The sequence below is a fragment of the Penicillium robsamsonii genome (assembly GCF_028829455.1).
Source record: "Penicillium robsamsonii strain IBT 29466 chromosome Unknown utg000002l_segment0_segment0, whole genome shotgun sequence".
In the NCBI taxonomy this organism is placed as follows: domain Eukaryota; kingdom Fungi; phylum Ascomycota; class Eurotiomycetes; order Eurotiales; family Aspergillaceae; genus Penicillium; species Penicillium robsamsonii.
Window position 1 is genome coordinate 269,949 of NW_026643220.1, and position 15,570 is coordinate 285,518.

At 46.8% G+C, this 15,570-nt stretch overlaps 5 protein-coding genes across 5 annotated transcripts; 2 read left to right on the plus strand and 3 right to left on the minus strand.

Moving 5' to 3' along the window:
* Window positions 1-710: 710 nt before the first annotated feature.
* N7447_003343 (uncharacterized protein) lies at window positions 711-1,204 on the minus strand (the record flags this gene model as incomplete). Its single annotated transcript, XM_057227618.1, has 2 exons — window positions 711-882; window positions 915-1,204. 2 exons carry the CDS (start codon window positions 1,202-1,204, stop codon window positions 711-713), a joined length of 462 nt encoding a protein of 153 aa, XP_057086959.1.
* A 1,081-nt stretch (window positions 1,205-2,285) lies between these two features.
* N7447_003344 (uncharacterized protein) lies at window positions 2,286-3,291 on the minus strand (the record flags this gene model as incomplete). The annotated part of the gene is made up of 2 exons (XM_057227619.1): window positions 2,286-3,020; window positions 3,148-3,291. The coding sequence occupies 2 exons, from the start codon at window positions 3,289-3,291 to the stop codon at window positions 2,286-2,288; spliced, it is 879 nt and encodes a 292-aa protein (XP_057086960.1).
* A 574-nt stretch (window positions 3,292-3,865) lies between these two features.
* N7447_003345 (class I SAM-dependent methyltransferase) lies at window positions 3,866-4,831 on the plus strand (the record flags this gene model as incomplete). The annotated part of the gene is made up of 4 exons (XM_057227620.1): window positions 3,866-3,932; window positions 3,984-4,091; window positions 4,162-4,593; window positions 4,659-4,831. 4 exons carry the CDS (start codon window positions 3,866-3,868, stop codon window positions 4,829-4,831), a joined length of 780 nt encoding a protein of 259 aa, XP_057086961.1.
* A 1,345-nt stretch (window positions 4,832-6,176) lies between these two features.
* On the plus strand, window positions 6,177-7,130 carry N7447_003346 (PhzF family phenazine biosynthesis protein; the record flags this gene model as incomplete). Its single annotated transcript, XM_057227621.1, has 1 exon — window positions 6,177-7,130. The coding sequence occupies one exon, from the start codon at window positions 6,177-6,179 to the stop codon at window positions 7,128-7,130; it is 954 nt and encodes a 317-aa protein (XP_057086962.1).
* Window positions 7,131-8,952: 1,822 nt separating this feature from the next.
* N7447_003347 (ankyrin) lies at window positions 8,953-13,874 on the minus strand (the record flags this gene model as incomplete). Its single annotated transcript, XM_057227622.1, has 3 exons — window positions 8,953-11,950; window positions 12,010-12,823; window positions 12,884-13,874. 3 exons carry the CDS (start codon window positions 13,872-13,874, stop codon window positions 8,953-8,955), a joined length of 4,803 nt encoding a protein of 1,600 aa, XP_057086963.1.
* Window positions 13,875-15,570: the final 1,696 nt, after the last annotated feature.

Below are 15,570 nucleotides of genomic sequence, written 5' to 3' on the forward strand. Positions count from 1 at the left end.
CCTTCTATTCCGACGGCCAGCGAAGAATCATAGAGAATGTGACATAGTGTTTGAAACACAAGACCTCGTCGAGTTTGCAACCTTGGTGTGGGACATGCAATTCCAGAATGAGCAAGAATGAAGTGCGCTTTTTTCTGTTTACAAGTTGGTTTTCCTTTCTCTGTTGTCTCTCTCAACTTTGGAACCTGCCGCCAGAATTTCTGCTACAGGTTATCTAATGAAAGACATATACTTTTGACAATGAAACATTTATGACGTAAAGGTGAAGTAAAGGTCAAGTAAAGGTGAGAGAAAAGTGAGAGAAAAGTGAGAGAAACTTCGCTAGGCTAATTTTGTCTCGGAATGGATTGATGATTTACAATATATCGTATGAAGAGGTGTAAAACGGGTGGTATTATAGCTTAAAGTCTGTAAGCTATTAGGGTTATCTGGTTAAAGACTGTGCTGTGGGTCTGATAGTCTTATGTCCAGACCAGATTCTTCGAGAAGAGGACTTATCGCACTAGACAAAGTCTCTAACAGGGTGCTTACAAACACGGACCCGCAAGTTCGCTCAATGCTCTGGGATGCACCCCAGGCATTCGAAGTTCCGGCGGCTGGATCGTTTTCCCCGTCAGCAGCTGTCATAGCGGCGTTTCACCCCCCAGAATAACAAGCGGTGCTAAGGAGAGTCTCACGCACACCTTGCTCAAGCATGCCCTTGAGATTGACTATGCTGAGACTGTGAAAGCCATGTTGGCCTGGCCTTTTGCTGGATCTACCCAGTAGTGGGCATCGCGGCGAAGTTTGTCAGGAGTCTCTGACGATGTGACTTCTAGAACTACCGAGGGTCTCTTAGGAGCTCTGCGGGGAGGTCTTCGTGGACCCCACCATGCCTCTTTCCTGGAGGGCTGATATGAGCATATGGTCAAAACCTGCTGCGGCTTGCTCGTGCGCCGATACAGGCATCTTCACGACAAGGAGGTGATTTTTTTGGATTGAAGAATATAATGTCGCGAAAAGGAAGATCTGCTGATAAATCAAGGAAGTCGTGTGCAAAAGTCACAAGGTGAACGATGAAGATAATGTGATCGCTCTGCGTACCTTCCGTCTGTGGCAGTCTAATTGGACTTTCCTGGCGTCCTTCGTAATTCCCCTGTGCAGCGGGGAAAGACCTATAGAGACGACTACGCTCAAGTGAGATAGGCCGGTAAAATTCGTCCATACTGCCGTAGTAATGTATATTAACCGAAGAAGGTAATTTTCGATATCCCGAGGGTCATGTTGGCTAGCGCTGTCATGAAATCAAAGCTTAAAGATAGTGTGGTGTAGAGGATTGTAAGACTTTTTCCGGATGTTCACATTAGAAGTGGCTCAGCAAACCACCTCATTATGGCTGTCACGGCAGCCTAATATGGCATATCGCACCGCCCACTTTACCGCCTTTGTATTCTTAAAGTAAATTGTCGGATAGCTATTATTCTGACCTCGCCAAGAAGAATGTAAGCTGTTCTCTGGTTTGGAAAGTAGATCAGCGGAAAACCTATGTTAGTAAGTTTAGAGGGGTGTTTGCAAGTCCCTATAGTTTGGTGCCGGGCAATTCTCGATCCGAATAATCACAGTTCACTCGTTTCGGATGCATGCTAAGGAGGTAATTTCAATTTGGAAATGACACCTTGAAACCAGGCGATTCTACATTCTCTGCAAAATGGCAGCTTGAGCCATCGAAGTAACGGGGTCCAACATCGTAGGGTCCGCAATATGGATCTATTTCAGCTCTAGATTGATGTAGATTTGTACAATTCAAGTGTTTAAACTTTTGCTAACTCGTAGGGGGCCATATTGCCACCCAATTAGACACTAGTATGTTGGGTTATGAACGAGCCCCTCATAGATCGCATCTAGGCTCCACGAAGATCCTGTAAGATCGAAAATATGTATCCGGTGCTTCTAGTCTTTGATCACACTAATCATATTTCCTCTTTCCGGATATTAAGATGGATCCGGATCCGGATTCGTGGTGGTCTCTACTAGAAGATGTGAACTGGGAGGGTATGATGAACGTGGGCGACACAAAGCTTAAGTAGGTTAGAGGCAAAGGAGAAAAGGACTAGAAAAAAAGAGAATTGATCCTCTCATTCCTTTCTTTAATGCTATGTTCTCTTATTTTTTTTTCCTCTTGTGTTGTGATTTATATAGCGCATATATCCAGCCCTAGGGGGATTTTAGATCAAACCGCCTCTAAGCAGGTGGAAATGGATTATTTCCTATGTACAAGAGTCCTGCTTACTATGTACGTAGGCACCTCAAATGCTGTATGGAGGTCCTCGTATTCCACCCTCATAATAAGCAGGACCAAGCTCTCCGATCCCATTGATGAAATTCTCTTTCCAAGCACCCTCCACCCAGGCCCCATCAAAGTTGTCTTCTACTCCATCATCCTCCACCCGCCACTGCCTCACCACATTCCCACAATCATCCCAGAATACATGCAACAGACCCCCACCATCGAGCGCAACCTCATCTTCCACAAAGGCATGAGTAACAACACAAGAAGCATGATACAGGCCATACTTTAGAAGGGGGTTCACCGCACGGGTCGCCCTCATCTGTGCCAGAATCTCTTTGGACTCCTCAGAATAGTCCTCTTCACCAGATCCCGTGTCATCTTCCACATAACTCAGTACCTCTCTCAAAGTCGACTCTCGCAATTGAATGTGTCCCGTGGAACCCTCATTCGTGACACGCTCAGGGAACACTTCCAACGCAGCTGTCACGTCTAAGCCACGCCCGAAAATCTCTTCATCGTCGAGGACGACCCCCTCGGGACCGACATAGGCTACGTCTTCATTGTAAGACCATAGAGCCTTATGCGCCTCTTCCTTATCTTTTTTGTAGCAGAGACGGATCCAGAGGCCTTCCTCTAGACAGGTGGTATAGCCAGCGTAAGGCCGTAAGGCCTCCGGGCGTACTGGGAAGAGGATCTCGGCTATTTGGGCCTCAGTGGGTGTAGGTGGTGTTTCTGTGCGGGCGTTGTAGGGCTATTGAATCAATTATTGTTAGTTTGGGGCTGTGAAGGAACGCATCATTTCAATTGAAATGGATTGATCAGTGTAGGGCAGTATTTACCTCTCTGCCCTCCAACCCCAATGCGAGGAATTGGCGTACCAGCCGTCGGCGGCGGTCTGATGGAGACTCGGTGGGCTGTGCGGGGTTCGGGGTTTCCCATTCCGAGAGAAGGTAGATATCTAATGAGAGGGCACCCCAAGGGACCGGCTCAGGTGAATTGTTTTCAATTATTCGGAGAGGCATTGTTGTTCTACGTCAGGGTGGGTACTAATAACCCCAACAACAGCATTCTTTCTCTTGGGCAAAAACTTAGTAAAGAGAAGCAGATAGGGGAATGGAGAGTACTACATTGCGATCAGGGTCAGGGCACATGGGCACCCCGGTTTGCTTACTCAGCTTTAGTTCGCCCCCGCTGGATCCAGGGGTGGAGTGGAGCCGGAGCCCCCGTGGGTCTGGTGCGTGTTAGCGCTCGGAGGGACATCATGCCTTAGTGCCTGATTATGTCCCATTTCAGGCCAACCGTCATACGCCTCTGCAGTGCTAGCTCAATGAAACTCAATACGCTAGTTCTACCTGTGACCAATGAATACAAGAGCAGATGGAATCAAGGCATTTCACAGTGAGCGCTATACACCGTCTTACATATAGGCTGTCTCCACTACGGAACGTGACATCGCTTGGACTTGGGCTTACCCTCCTGTTTTCTCTCTCTCCACATATTTTATTTTTGCTAATATCACCGTCATTTTCGTTACTTTTTCTTATTTTTTCAAAAAAAACCCCGTTTCATTTATGACCTATAGCTAGGTAGAGCATCATGTCCAAACCTGGCCGCCTCGCTTCCATTCTACGTCCATTCGGTCTGATCTGGTTCTCTATCTGCTGTAAGACTTTCCCACAGATATTTCACCAACTCTACTAATCATCTCCTTCAGTACACTGGGAAGCCTTGACACAAGCCGTTCGTCGAGATGGTCTCGCAGCACTTGGTCGCCTACAACAGATTCAAGATGCCGCTTCAGCAAAGTTGCTCAGTATAACCTGTAATTCACCCCGCTCCCCATATATCCCTGCCTAGAACTATGTACTGAGTAGACTGACCATCATGAATAGCCAGTGGTTTTATCGCTTACGAAGATACAACTATTGTTCCCTCGCTCGTACAAGCTGCTAGCGGCGTTGTTCTGGAACTAGGCCCCGGACCAGGAAATCAGATCCATCGTTTTGATGTCTCTCGTGTCGACCATATCTATGGCGTTGAGCCCAATCCCCAGTTCAAAGACACCATCGATGCTCTCTTGGACAAACATGGTCTACAGGATAGATATAAGCTCATAGCCTGTGGCATTGAAGATAGCGACGTTTTGAGAGAAGAGGGAATCACAGAGGGCAGCCTGGATACTGTGTTATGTATTCAGGTCCTATGTGCCGTAAAGGATCCGAAGAGCGTCATGAAGGAGGTGTGGAAACTCCTCAAACCAGGAGGCAAGTTTATATTCTGGGAACATGGGTGGAGCAGAAACCGCTTGACGACTGTAGCGCAAGGTATGCTTGTCTCGAGTGGAATAACCGATCCGATATGCAAGCCTGCTAACATGAGAAAACTCTAGCTTGTTGGAATCCTGCCTGGAGCACATTCGTTGGTTGTGATTTAACTCGGAATGTGTTGGCGGACATTCTCAACAGTGGGGAATGGGAAAATCCACATGAGATTGAAGAACCTAATGAGCCGTTCAGTTTACTGCCTAGAATTCAGGGTGTGCTTGTCAAGAAGACAGCATAATTGGACCTCGATGATGGCAAATCCACCCATTCTTGACGCTATGTCGAGTTGGACAATCAACATCAAAACAGCATGACGAATACATATGGTATATAGAAGAAGGCAATATTGGAATAGTATGATTCAAACAGACCCACGGCATCTGACTAGGTTGATCAATTAAGATCCTCCAGCATCTTCGAACAGGGGATCCTCTCTCTGTTATGGATGCGAATGCCCTCATATAATCGCGTGATATTGCAGAGGTAGAGAAGAGAAGCGGAGGTGGGTCCGGGATGCCAAGAAACAGCATGATGAAATGTTGCGCAATAACGAGATTACGGCCGCGGAAAAGTAGAGAAGTGAGACAGAGCTTAGATGGGAGACTAGGGTAGACGGACAGCCACCGTATTGCGAAGACAGGAAGCTGAGGGTGCTGTAAATAGCTTCATTGTGGACAGGAGTAGAATTTATGAGCATTGGACTTGGGAAGACTCAAACCAAAAAGCCCCAAGCGCCCTGTTTTCCTTAGGACAGTTGACCGTGCCATGGGTTATTCCTCTACAACGCCGGTGCGAATACGGCATATGTTGCTCATGGCTTGGGGTGGCTATTGCATAAGCGGCCTGGAACAGTCGACAGAGGTGGAAGACAAAGTCCGACGATCCAAAAACGAAATAATCTCGCTCTTAGGTTAACGAAGTGATCAATCAACTTTTAAATCCCAGAGACCGTATGCTTTGCACGTACGCAAAGGGGCATCCTTACTGATAACAATCGGAGTATCGGACATAAATGACGGGTTGTTTGGGTTTATGACAAAGGTCGAGGTATCGCGCGGATGAGCAAGAGAGGGTTGAAGGGCAAAAAAAGACGATGAGTCTTTTGCAGAGAATGATCGGCACACGAAATGACAGACCAGAGACCGGATTATAAATATCCGATTGAGTTTCCAGTAATGTCTTATTAATAAGCAGCATAATTACTTATCTGGAACCTCAAAGTTTATTTTCCACGTGAACGGTTAGCGACGGCTACGACGGTGTATAGCGCTCGAGGCCAAAATAAGGCATTCAGGCATTTAATTCAGGCATTCGGCATTGATCGCTAGTTATACACCGTCGTACCACGCCCTATGCGCGCTACGCAACCCACTTTGTACCGAATGTTCCAGTCCTCGATTTCCTTGTCAGGATTATGGTTCACGCGCGCTTAGTTCCGGAATTCAGGAATAGTTGTGGTTTTCCTGTTGGTAATCATCGAGTATGACTCATTACAAAGACAACTAAACAGAATTCCTATTTAACTAACATCACAGATGCCACCGAATCTTTCAGATCCAAGTCTCTTTCAACCATCACCCACAATGGCCACTGATCTCAACTTTGTCACCCTCGATGTCTTCACCACTACGCCGTTCAAGGGCAACCCCCTCGGCATTGTCCACCTGCCTCCGGGACACCGGCTCTCTCAGACTCAGAAACAGACCATTGCCAGAGAATTCAACCTCTCCGAGACAGTCTTCATACACGATGTCGACTCTAACAACAACCCCGACCCGCACAGCCGCCACATCGACATTTTCATGACGTCGAGGGAGCTCCCATTTGCGGGCCATCCCACAATCGGCACGGCAAACTACCTTCAGGCCCAGGGCATCAGCAAACTCATTACCAAGGCCGGCCCGATTCCTATCCACTTCAGCTCGGAAAAAGGGATCGTTAGTGCCGCTATTCCGCACGACACTCATCTCAACTCGAGGGTCCTTGGCGACATTGAATTGACCCTCCGTGCGGGCTGCCTGCACTCCACCCCTGAAATCCGCTCGGCAGAACTCAAAGCCCCACTCTTCAGTATCGTCAATGGCATGACATTTGCCCTTATCCACCTCCCATGTCTGGACCTCTTGTCCCAGGTCTCCCCGGGCGCATTCCCCTGCGCGCCACGGGATGTTATCGACGCAGGGTGGAGCGAGACATTCCTCGCACGGTACTACTACGTTCTTACAGGGACGAGTGTGTCCAGCTCTGGTGTGAGGACGGTTAAGTTAAGGACGAGAATGATGGAAGACGAGATGGAAGATCCGGCTACAGGGTCAGCGGCGTGTGCATTGACGAGTTATCTTGCCCTTATGGAGTACAGCGAGACAGAGGTTTGGTTTGAAATCACACAGGGCGTTGAGATGGGGCGGCAAAGTGACATTGCGGTTGAGGTTAGGATCGACGTTGGAGAGGATGGGGAGAGGAAGGTGAAGGAGGTACAGCTGGGTGGAAAGGCAAGACAAATTATGAAGGGCACTGTTGTCGTACCCCCCGTTTAGAGGGGTGAATTAAATTCGAAGTCTTGATCCTTGGCCTATAGTTGCTGTGCACACTCCTAACATCGCATCAGTAGATGTATGTGCATTGTGTGAACCTCGTAAGATAAGCGCAGCGATCCTTGGTCCTCTCCGGATTCATGTCAATGAAGAGGGGAATACCAAGTGAAATAGATCTTTAATTTGGATACAGCAATATTCCATGAAAGGTTATCAGAAGGATCTTCGAGAATATAGTGAGTAATTCATCTCAACTTGCCTCTATATCCCTACTTTCCTTCAGTCTCTGTGCGCATAGCCCGTGAACTCATGTACCAGCCCTGTTCGATGCTGAGAATCATATGAGATCTGAAAAATACAAATCAGACGATATTAAGTACATCCAGATTGACTTTTTAGACTCTGTTGTGTCCTACATATCAATAAACTTCCCTCCCCAAAACCCGTTCCTTTCTGAGAAATATGGGATGCGTCAGGGCCCGTGGGGTATTGCATGGATTGGAAGGCCGGAGGCAAAAGACAAGGTCATATTTCTAAGTAGTATTTCAGATGGGTGTATTCCTACATCTGCCAGTCACTTCTTTCGGGTGTTTCTGAGGGATCTCAAGAACCAATGGGTCATTGTTTGCTCGATTGCCAGCGTCAGAATTGAGGAAATAGTGAGTTACTACCATCCAGAGGGCACAACGAAAATTTCTGACTGTCTTGGGATAAACCAGCAAAAAGAACAATTGGAGAAAAGGGGCCGAAAGTCTACATTGATTGATCAACTTGCCGACAATGCATCGATTTGAATTAATGTCCGGAATTGCTTGCGGTCACATATCAATAGACTAAGCCACCAGATCAAACCAATCGATTTTTCACAGAAGATGCCCGAACAGAGCTCACTTCTCTTATTGATGAAATTGGGAATGAAGCAACCGGAAGACTAGATGATATGGAACGTGCAGTTCGTGAATTGCTGCAGATGGTACGTATCCTCACGAAACACGATATTTTTGATTTTTCACACTTAGATTATAGGAACTTACTTGGGTTTTAAAGAATGAGGCAGCGAGTATCAAACGTCTTACTTGGTAGGCTTAGCTTAAGGGAAGTTGCCTATTCGTCCGTTACCCAATGAAAGCACCCTTCTTATCGGTTTCGGGAACAACGGTGAATATGCCGGGGCTCGTGTCAGAGACCTCAGAAGGAAATATTCCTTCTACTCACTCCACTATTGTTTTGTCGGACGATTCACCAAAGCACTGTCCTTCATTGACAATCAGCCGACTTTCAAGCACTGCGTCCCCATCGGATCATTCTAACAATACTGTTCACCTGCGCGAGGGGGAACTGGTCAATGATTTTGTCAAACCCAACAGTCCTTTTCATATTATTAGCACAGAGTCTCTTGAAGTACACCTCGGCCTTGAGGATGATGTAGCTGCCTTGAAAAAGAAAGAATCACTGGGGTATGGTATTAAAAGGTTTGCATCCAATCACAATAATGGCTTGAGTGAGACATGTCCTGTTATTGATATGCGGCAGCTTGAGGGTGGAGTTTTATTTCCGTTGTCTGAAGACAATGCATTTTGTCTTGTCGCTGGGGATGTGGTGTTGAAGATCAGTATTCATGGATATTCTGTGGATGAATAAAACGCAGCTCGTGAACAAGCAAGATTAGGTCTATCTATAGTGGGAATGAGGGATCATTCATCATGACGTGAGTTACTTTCAACGATTATTCATGCTGCCATAGAATAGCTGCCATAGAATAGCTACCATAGAATAGCTACCATAGAATAGCTACCATAGATCACTACGACCGCACGTAGGTCAATCAATCATTTTCATCGCCATCCCTCAAATTCTGCAAAGACCTCTGCCACCGATGACCTTGAAAAAGATTCCGGTGACGCTTTCGGTTGGCCTCTTCTTCGGCATACTGAAGAGGTGTTTTGCCCTTGAAATCCTTGCTGTGGAGGTTGAGATAGGCCCTTTTTCTAAGGAATCGTGTAAGAAATTTGTTGAATGCGCCGTGGATCGCGCCATGATGTTCAATACCCATGCCATAAGCATCCTTCGTCGTTATGTCCACATAATCCATCAGATCCTCAAGTATATGAACGTTGTCATCGCTCCACTGTCGCATCAAGAGATGTAGAAGATTTCGTTGCTTCTGGTCCGTCCAGCGTATGCCTTCCGTTCTTGAACGCTCACGAAGAAGTTTGAAGACGTCATACTTGATTTGCAAATGGAAAGACCTTAGATATTGACTGAGTGCTGAGTTACCCTCTGTATCAAGTTTATCCACGTCACAGCCAAGCTTCATGAGAAGACTGATCATCTCAGTAGAGCACATTAATGATTCAGCGTGGTAATGTAGCATGCTCTTCCCTAGATCATCATATTGGACGCAGATTCTTGAGAGTTGCTCGTGGCAGTTTTCGTACATGAGTCGTATGACGTCTGAATGATTGTGGCAAACAGCATAGTGGACCGGACTCAAGTTATACACATCGAGTAATGTAATGTCACCTCCTTTTTCCACAAGTATGCGAACAGCATCCAGATTTCCTGCCTTGCTGGCTAGGTGAAGGCAAGATTGACGCTTCGAATTCAACCTAGACACATGCGCACCATGGTCGAGAAGGGCCGATAGGACGGTGAAGGCAAGGTGTGCACTTCCAGTTTCGAATGGGATCACATGCAGTGGAAATTCCCCGTTATTATTTGCAATGTTGACATCAATATCTGGGCTTTTCAAAAGCTGCTGGACCGTACTTTCCCTCGCTTGATCAATCACTTCCCATACTTCGTTCGCTTCTTCTTCTTCTTCATAATCGGTGATAATGTCGGATAACGTCTCCACCGCATACTCTCCAGTCACCCAGGGGTCATCATACTTGTGTCCTCCTATCTGGCATCGAATTGCCAAATGTAAAGGCGTGTCACCATCTTCGTCTATAGCATTGGGATCAGCGCCGTGGTTAAGTAGAAACATGGTCATTCCCACTATCCCGTTCAGAGCTGTAAAGTGAAGTGCAGTCAATCCGACAGAAGATTCTCCTCTAATCGATCTCTCGAAACTTTCATCAAGCCCATAAGTCTCGAGAACATTTTCCATCCGTCTGGTCCAACATCGCCTATGCAGTCCAAAGTTCACCTCGAATCCGGTGTCAAGGAAGAGTAGAGCAAGATCCTCAGACCGACTTACTAAAGCATACAAAAAGGGTGTCATGTTCTTAACATCACAGAGGCCTGTAGACGTTCCCTGGGAAATAAAATAACCCAGCAGTGCAAATCTATCTTTATGCCTAGGGCCCCGAGAGATAAGGTGCAGTGGATTTTTATGCATATTGTTGAAAACATTCACTTGTGCTCCTGCTTGAACAAGTGAATGAATCACCCCGGCGTGCAAATTCTCCACTGCACACAGTAGTGGCGATCGCCCATGACGGTCTTTTGCTTCAATCATTTCAGAATTTTGGAGGAGCCGTTGGACAAGTGCCTCGTTACCAATTTCTGCAGCAAAATGAATAGCGCACTTGGACTCTTTATCACACAAATCAGTTGATGCCCCTTGTTGTAACAGCAAGTCCACAGAGCGAGTATGCTGTTTCACAATTGCCCAGTAAAGGGGAGTTCTTCCGATATCGTCCTGTAAATCTATCGTGTTTACTGCTTCTCTCCAATCTTCACAGGGTGTAACTTGATCTTCGATAGCTTCAAATGCAGGGTTGAGTTCTGTCTTGCTCTTGAACGGCAGCGATAGGCTCAGGGCAGAGGCGTGGCCTAGGATGGAGGAGATAAGTTTGGCCGTTTTCCATATTAGTATCTTGCGGATAATTGAAAATGCTTTCAGAAAGTTCGTACGTCTTTCAAGAAGTAGCTTGATGATGTTTTCGTGTCCATTGGCTGCAGCCCTGGAAAGCGGAGTTCGACCGAAGTTGTCTCTTGACCTAAGGTAGGCGCCGTTCTCAAGGAGCAGCTCCACGATGGCCAGGTGTCCGTTCTCTGCTGCCCAAGATAGCGGCGTCCGACCATCACTATCCCTGATATCCCAGCAACCCTGACTTTCGAGAACTTGAGTTGCTGCCTCTTTGATTCCAAAGTAAGCGGCAAGGTGTAGGGCTGTCATCTGCCTTATGCCTTGACTATAGCCCGGGTACCACTTTGGTTTAGAGACTGTCAGAGCCTGACTCAAGGCGCAGACTTTTGCGTTGCTTTTCAGAAGACTTTGGGTGATGCTTGCTGTTTCAATCCCAGCTGCACGGGCATGGTGCCCCCAATTCCGCGCTGCATAGTCGTAGAGAGGATTTTGCTGAATTCGAATCTCAAAATCCTCATCATTCACGCAAAACCCAGTTTCAAAGAGGTCGAATGAGAGATATGTGACACAGACAATCGTCAAGCGGGACTCCGCGGAGGGGAACCAATAGTTCTGGTTCCTCTCAAAATATTCCTGCGCGGTGTGGTGGACTAAACGCATGATCTTGCTTTCTTCGTCAACCACGACTAACCCAGCGCATACAGAGACCATGGTTTTAACTTGCGGGATATTGTCTTTGTCCATACACAGTGTCCCTGGTTCCACTGCAAGCGCCTCCTGAAGCTCCCAAGAACTAAGTTGCCTCTTAGAGCAAGTGATCCACATCAAGACATCCATTGCAAGTTTTGATGCATCAGGATTCTGGCCTTCGATTCGGCATTGAGCATCCTTATACGCTTTTTCATATGCTTCAGGTCCCTTTGAAATTCTTGACAATGTCTCCTTGATCTGCTTCAGTGTTATCTTTGTTTTTATAGAATCAAAGAGAAGATGTGCAAGCAAGAACCTAGGCAGGTGGTTAGTTTCCCTAGTCTCATTGAATCATTATAATGGGAGATGACTTACATTCCATCTGCAAGTTCTGTGATTCTTCTCTTGATTTCTTCCTTATGTGTGTTCAAGAGCTCTGATCCAGCCTGTGAAATGCGCCCTTCTAAATATTTTTCCACGTCACTTTCATGCGCACGAATTTCCAACTTATCGCCGCTGAACCTCTCCATAATTTCTGGTACTGGCCTAGAAGTGGCTAAAATATTCACAGAACAAACTTTTTGTAGGTCAAAAATTCGGGATAAGAAGACGTTTCGGCTGTCATCCGAAGTCTTGCATTCGTCAAGCGCGTCAATGACCACGAATACTTTCGCATATAATGAGGCCACGAATTGTAAACTTCTGAACAGTTCATTCAATGATGGTCGTGTCCGTCTATCTTTATGTTGTTCGTAGAGCATTTTTACACTTGTCGGTAGTGGAGACCGGCAGTGCGATAGTTGTTTGAGAATACTCGCTAATAAATTTTCAGCCTTCTGATCATCCTTCCGCCGGAAGTCGCAGTAAATATATGCCAGGCCAAGAGTATGATTGTTCAAGCATTGCGTGGCGAGGTCGTCAATAACTACTGCAGTTAGGATCGTCTTCCCAGCTCCGGGAATGCCTGAGCATAACAGCGTTTTCTCGTTCGTTTCTCGCCAATCTTTGTACTCAGCGGACTCGATGAGCCATTTGCTAGTTCCTGGTTGCCTCAATCTAAGAAGATCACTCTGTTGGGGGCCGTAATCAAAGTGGGTTAACCAGTCGAGTGCTTCAAGCTCTTTGTTTCTGTTGAATTTTGAACTTATTATTCCAACGTTAACTTCGACCCTGGAGATAGTTGCATGGACTATATACTCTGTCAGTATGGATATTATTCATTGAGATTAGAGTTAGTAGATAGACTTACTGCCAAGAAGAACTTCATTAATCCTCTTCTCGTTTTCAACCCTGTTAGGAGTGAGTCGATAAAGAAGATCTCGCGCATATGCAGCTGCTACCATAGCTGCATAACCTTGCCAATCCTTATTCTTGTGGGAGTCAGCGTAGTCGCAAATACCGCGAATGACAAGGCAAGGGAAATGGTTCATCAGCCCCGCTGCTTCCATCTCGAAACACAGAACACCACTTTCCGCCGTAAGCCGATCCCGAACCAAAGCATCCTTCATTAACTGATTTGCTGAAGCAATCAAGCCATAGTGAATTGCCGGGTTATCTTCATCCGCTGTACGTTTGTGTCGCATTATCAGGCGAGATAGGTCATCTCCGCAGGCTACTGCACAGCCAGTTTCGTTGTCCAGAGGGTGGATAAAGTCGCTTCGGTAGAGCCTGTCGCTTCCCGATTCCGGCCGCTTATACTTCTTTCGTAGCCGTGGATTTCTCTCCAAAACCCTATTGACAGCCTTTTCTAGCTGATGACTTTCGCACTCATACTGGCTTTTGAGTCCGCTGACAGCCGCCCGGAGGGCACTTGGTGGCTGGTTTAGGACTCCTGTGGCTTGGAAAGGTTGGCCTTGTATGGTTTTGCCAAAATCGTACTGGAATATGCCACTGTTCCCATTGCGAGGTGTACTGACCACTATATCTCCTAGACGAATGTCGTGTTTTGAACTTGGTACACCGCCGCCGATGCCTATCAACAGGCCAATCCTAATATTAGGAAAGCTATGCAACATGTCTCTCGCTACATTTGCTGCGGAAGATATGCCGTATTCCCCATCGGGTAAGACGGCAATGACGACCTGATGCTTTCCAATCCTGCCACATGCGTAGTCGTTATTGTCTGCAGATGATAGAAAGTCTGGCGCCTGGTGCTTCTCATCAAGAAAAGCTTGCGCCGCAGTATACTCTGTACTTATCGCGCAAATCCAACCGATGGTATATTCCTTAGGGTCGGACATGATGACTCGTGGAGAACACTAGAGAAGAAAAAGATCCGAGGCAATTGAGAACTCGGGTGTTCGAAAATATGGGACGTTTTCTGTACAGCAGAGATCTAAGTCGCGGAGACAACACGCGTAATAATGAACCACAGTCAGAAAGAGCAATTTTGGGAGAAGGAAGAGAAATCTGAAGCTGGAAGGTAGTCAGCAGGAAATCTCAGCCTCATGAACCGAGCGGCAAAAGGAAAAATACTATTGGCTGGAGCAGTCTCATCCTCGCGCCCGATGGAGAAAAACACTGGGATCTACTATAATACTGCCAAGAACACGGGTCAGGGGTTGGCTAACTATAAAAGGGATAGCGAAATGCAAAACAGATTTCAAGAAAGAATTAAAGAGAGTATAAAGATGAACTGATTTCGAGCGTGTCTGTACGTTATTCGGGACGGCGATAACTCTCACCTCCCCGTGGTGACGGCTGGGAACCTGTGAATGCCTTGTCTGGAATGTATTTGCAGAGCTAAGAAGAGTCACTAGCGGCTAGCACTGTCCGCTGGCTAGGGCTACGACTGGAGCGAGAGCTCAGGGGTCAGGGGCCCTGACCCCACGCACAGGCGAGAAGGGAACACTTTGAAAACCACCCGACACACGGCTGCGAAACCGATCCTACAATCAGTGGACACTGGGGTCGTGGGATATAACACCCTTGGGGTGCTCTGGGGCTGCTCTGATGAAAGGAGGACTCGTTGGATCGACTCGTTGGATCGACTCGTTGGATCTGAGGATACAGAAACGACAGAATCAAAAACAAAAATGCGAACGATACGGCACGACCCAGCATGCTTGAATCTACACAGAGAACGACGAGGTACTTTGGTTAGTAGGAGGGACAATAGTGTCTTGCTTGGTTGTTCTGGGTACAGAGAGGATACAACTGGACGAACTCCTACGAGACACGGTCAGCCAATTTGGCAGGGCGAAATTTGATCCCAACAAACCCTGCCTGTCTGCCAATCGTCCCCATACTCAAAGCATGAAGTATGAATTGCGGTAAACTTACTCATCCACACGATCTAATATTCGTACCAGAGGAATACGACTATTCCTAGAGAACTGCATGCCTGCGCATCGTCGACGCCTAATTTCATTACCGCTTAATTACTTAAGCTCTGCTCGCTAGTCGTCCTAAGGCTCGAGGTAGTAGACGAAACACGCAAGACTAGACCTAGTAAGGAGACACACGCCCCCTCTATCTCTAGTCCGCATGGCCAACTCCTTTTCCTTCTATCTTCTCCTCTATGTTAATCGGTCGTGAAACCGAGGAGGATTTCGGTCATAAGGCGCCTTGATGATATAAGTCGGGACGGTATGGATCTCTATAATTAACTGCACGATAGACTAGTTTAAATCGAGGGAATGGATGTCCACACGCTGACTAACGGCGTCACCTACGGCTTTATAGATCTGAAGACCGTCTAAGAGTCTCAAAATGACCGCTGTGCAGTATTGCGGTCATTATATAAGAAAAATCCCTATCTCTGTGTTATTCGCATAAAACTGCGCTTATTGAGTAAGTACCGGCTGATGCGAATCGCAGCCGAGTCAGTCTGATTAATCAATTAAGCCGAGTAATCCGATCCCAGTCATCTTTATTTCCTAAACGAGGCTAGCGCTCTTAGCTAAGGTTAACAAGACTCTGGTGCTGTAAGTCTGC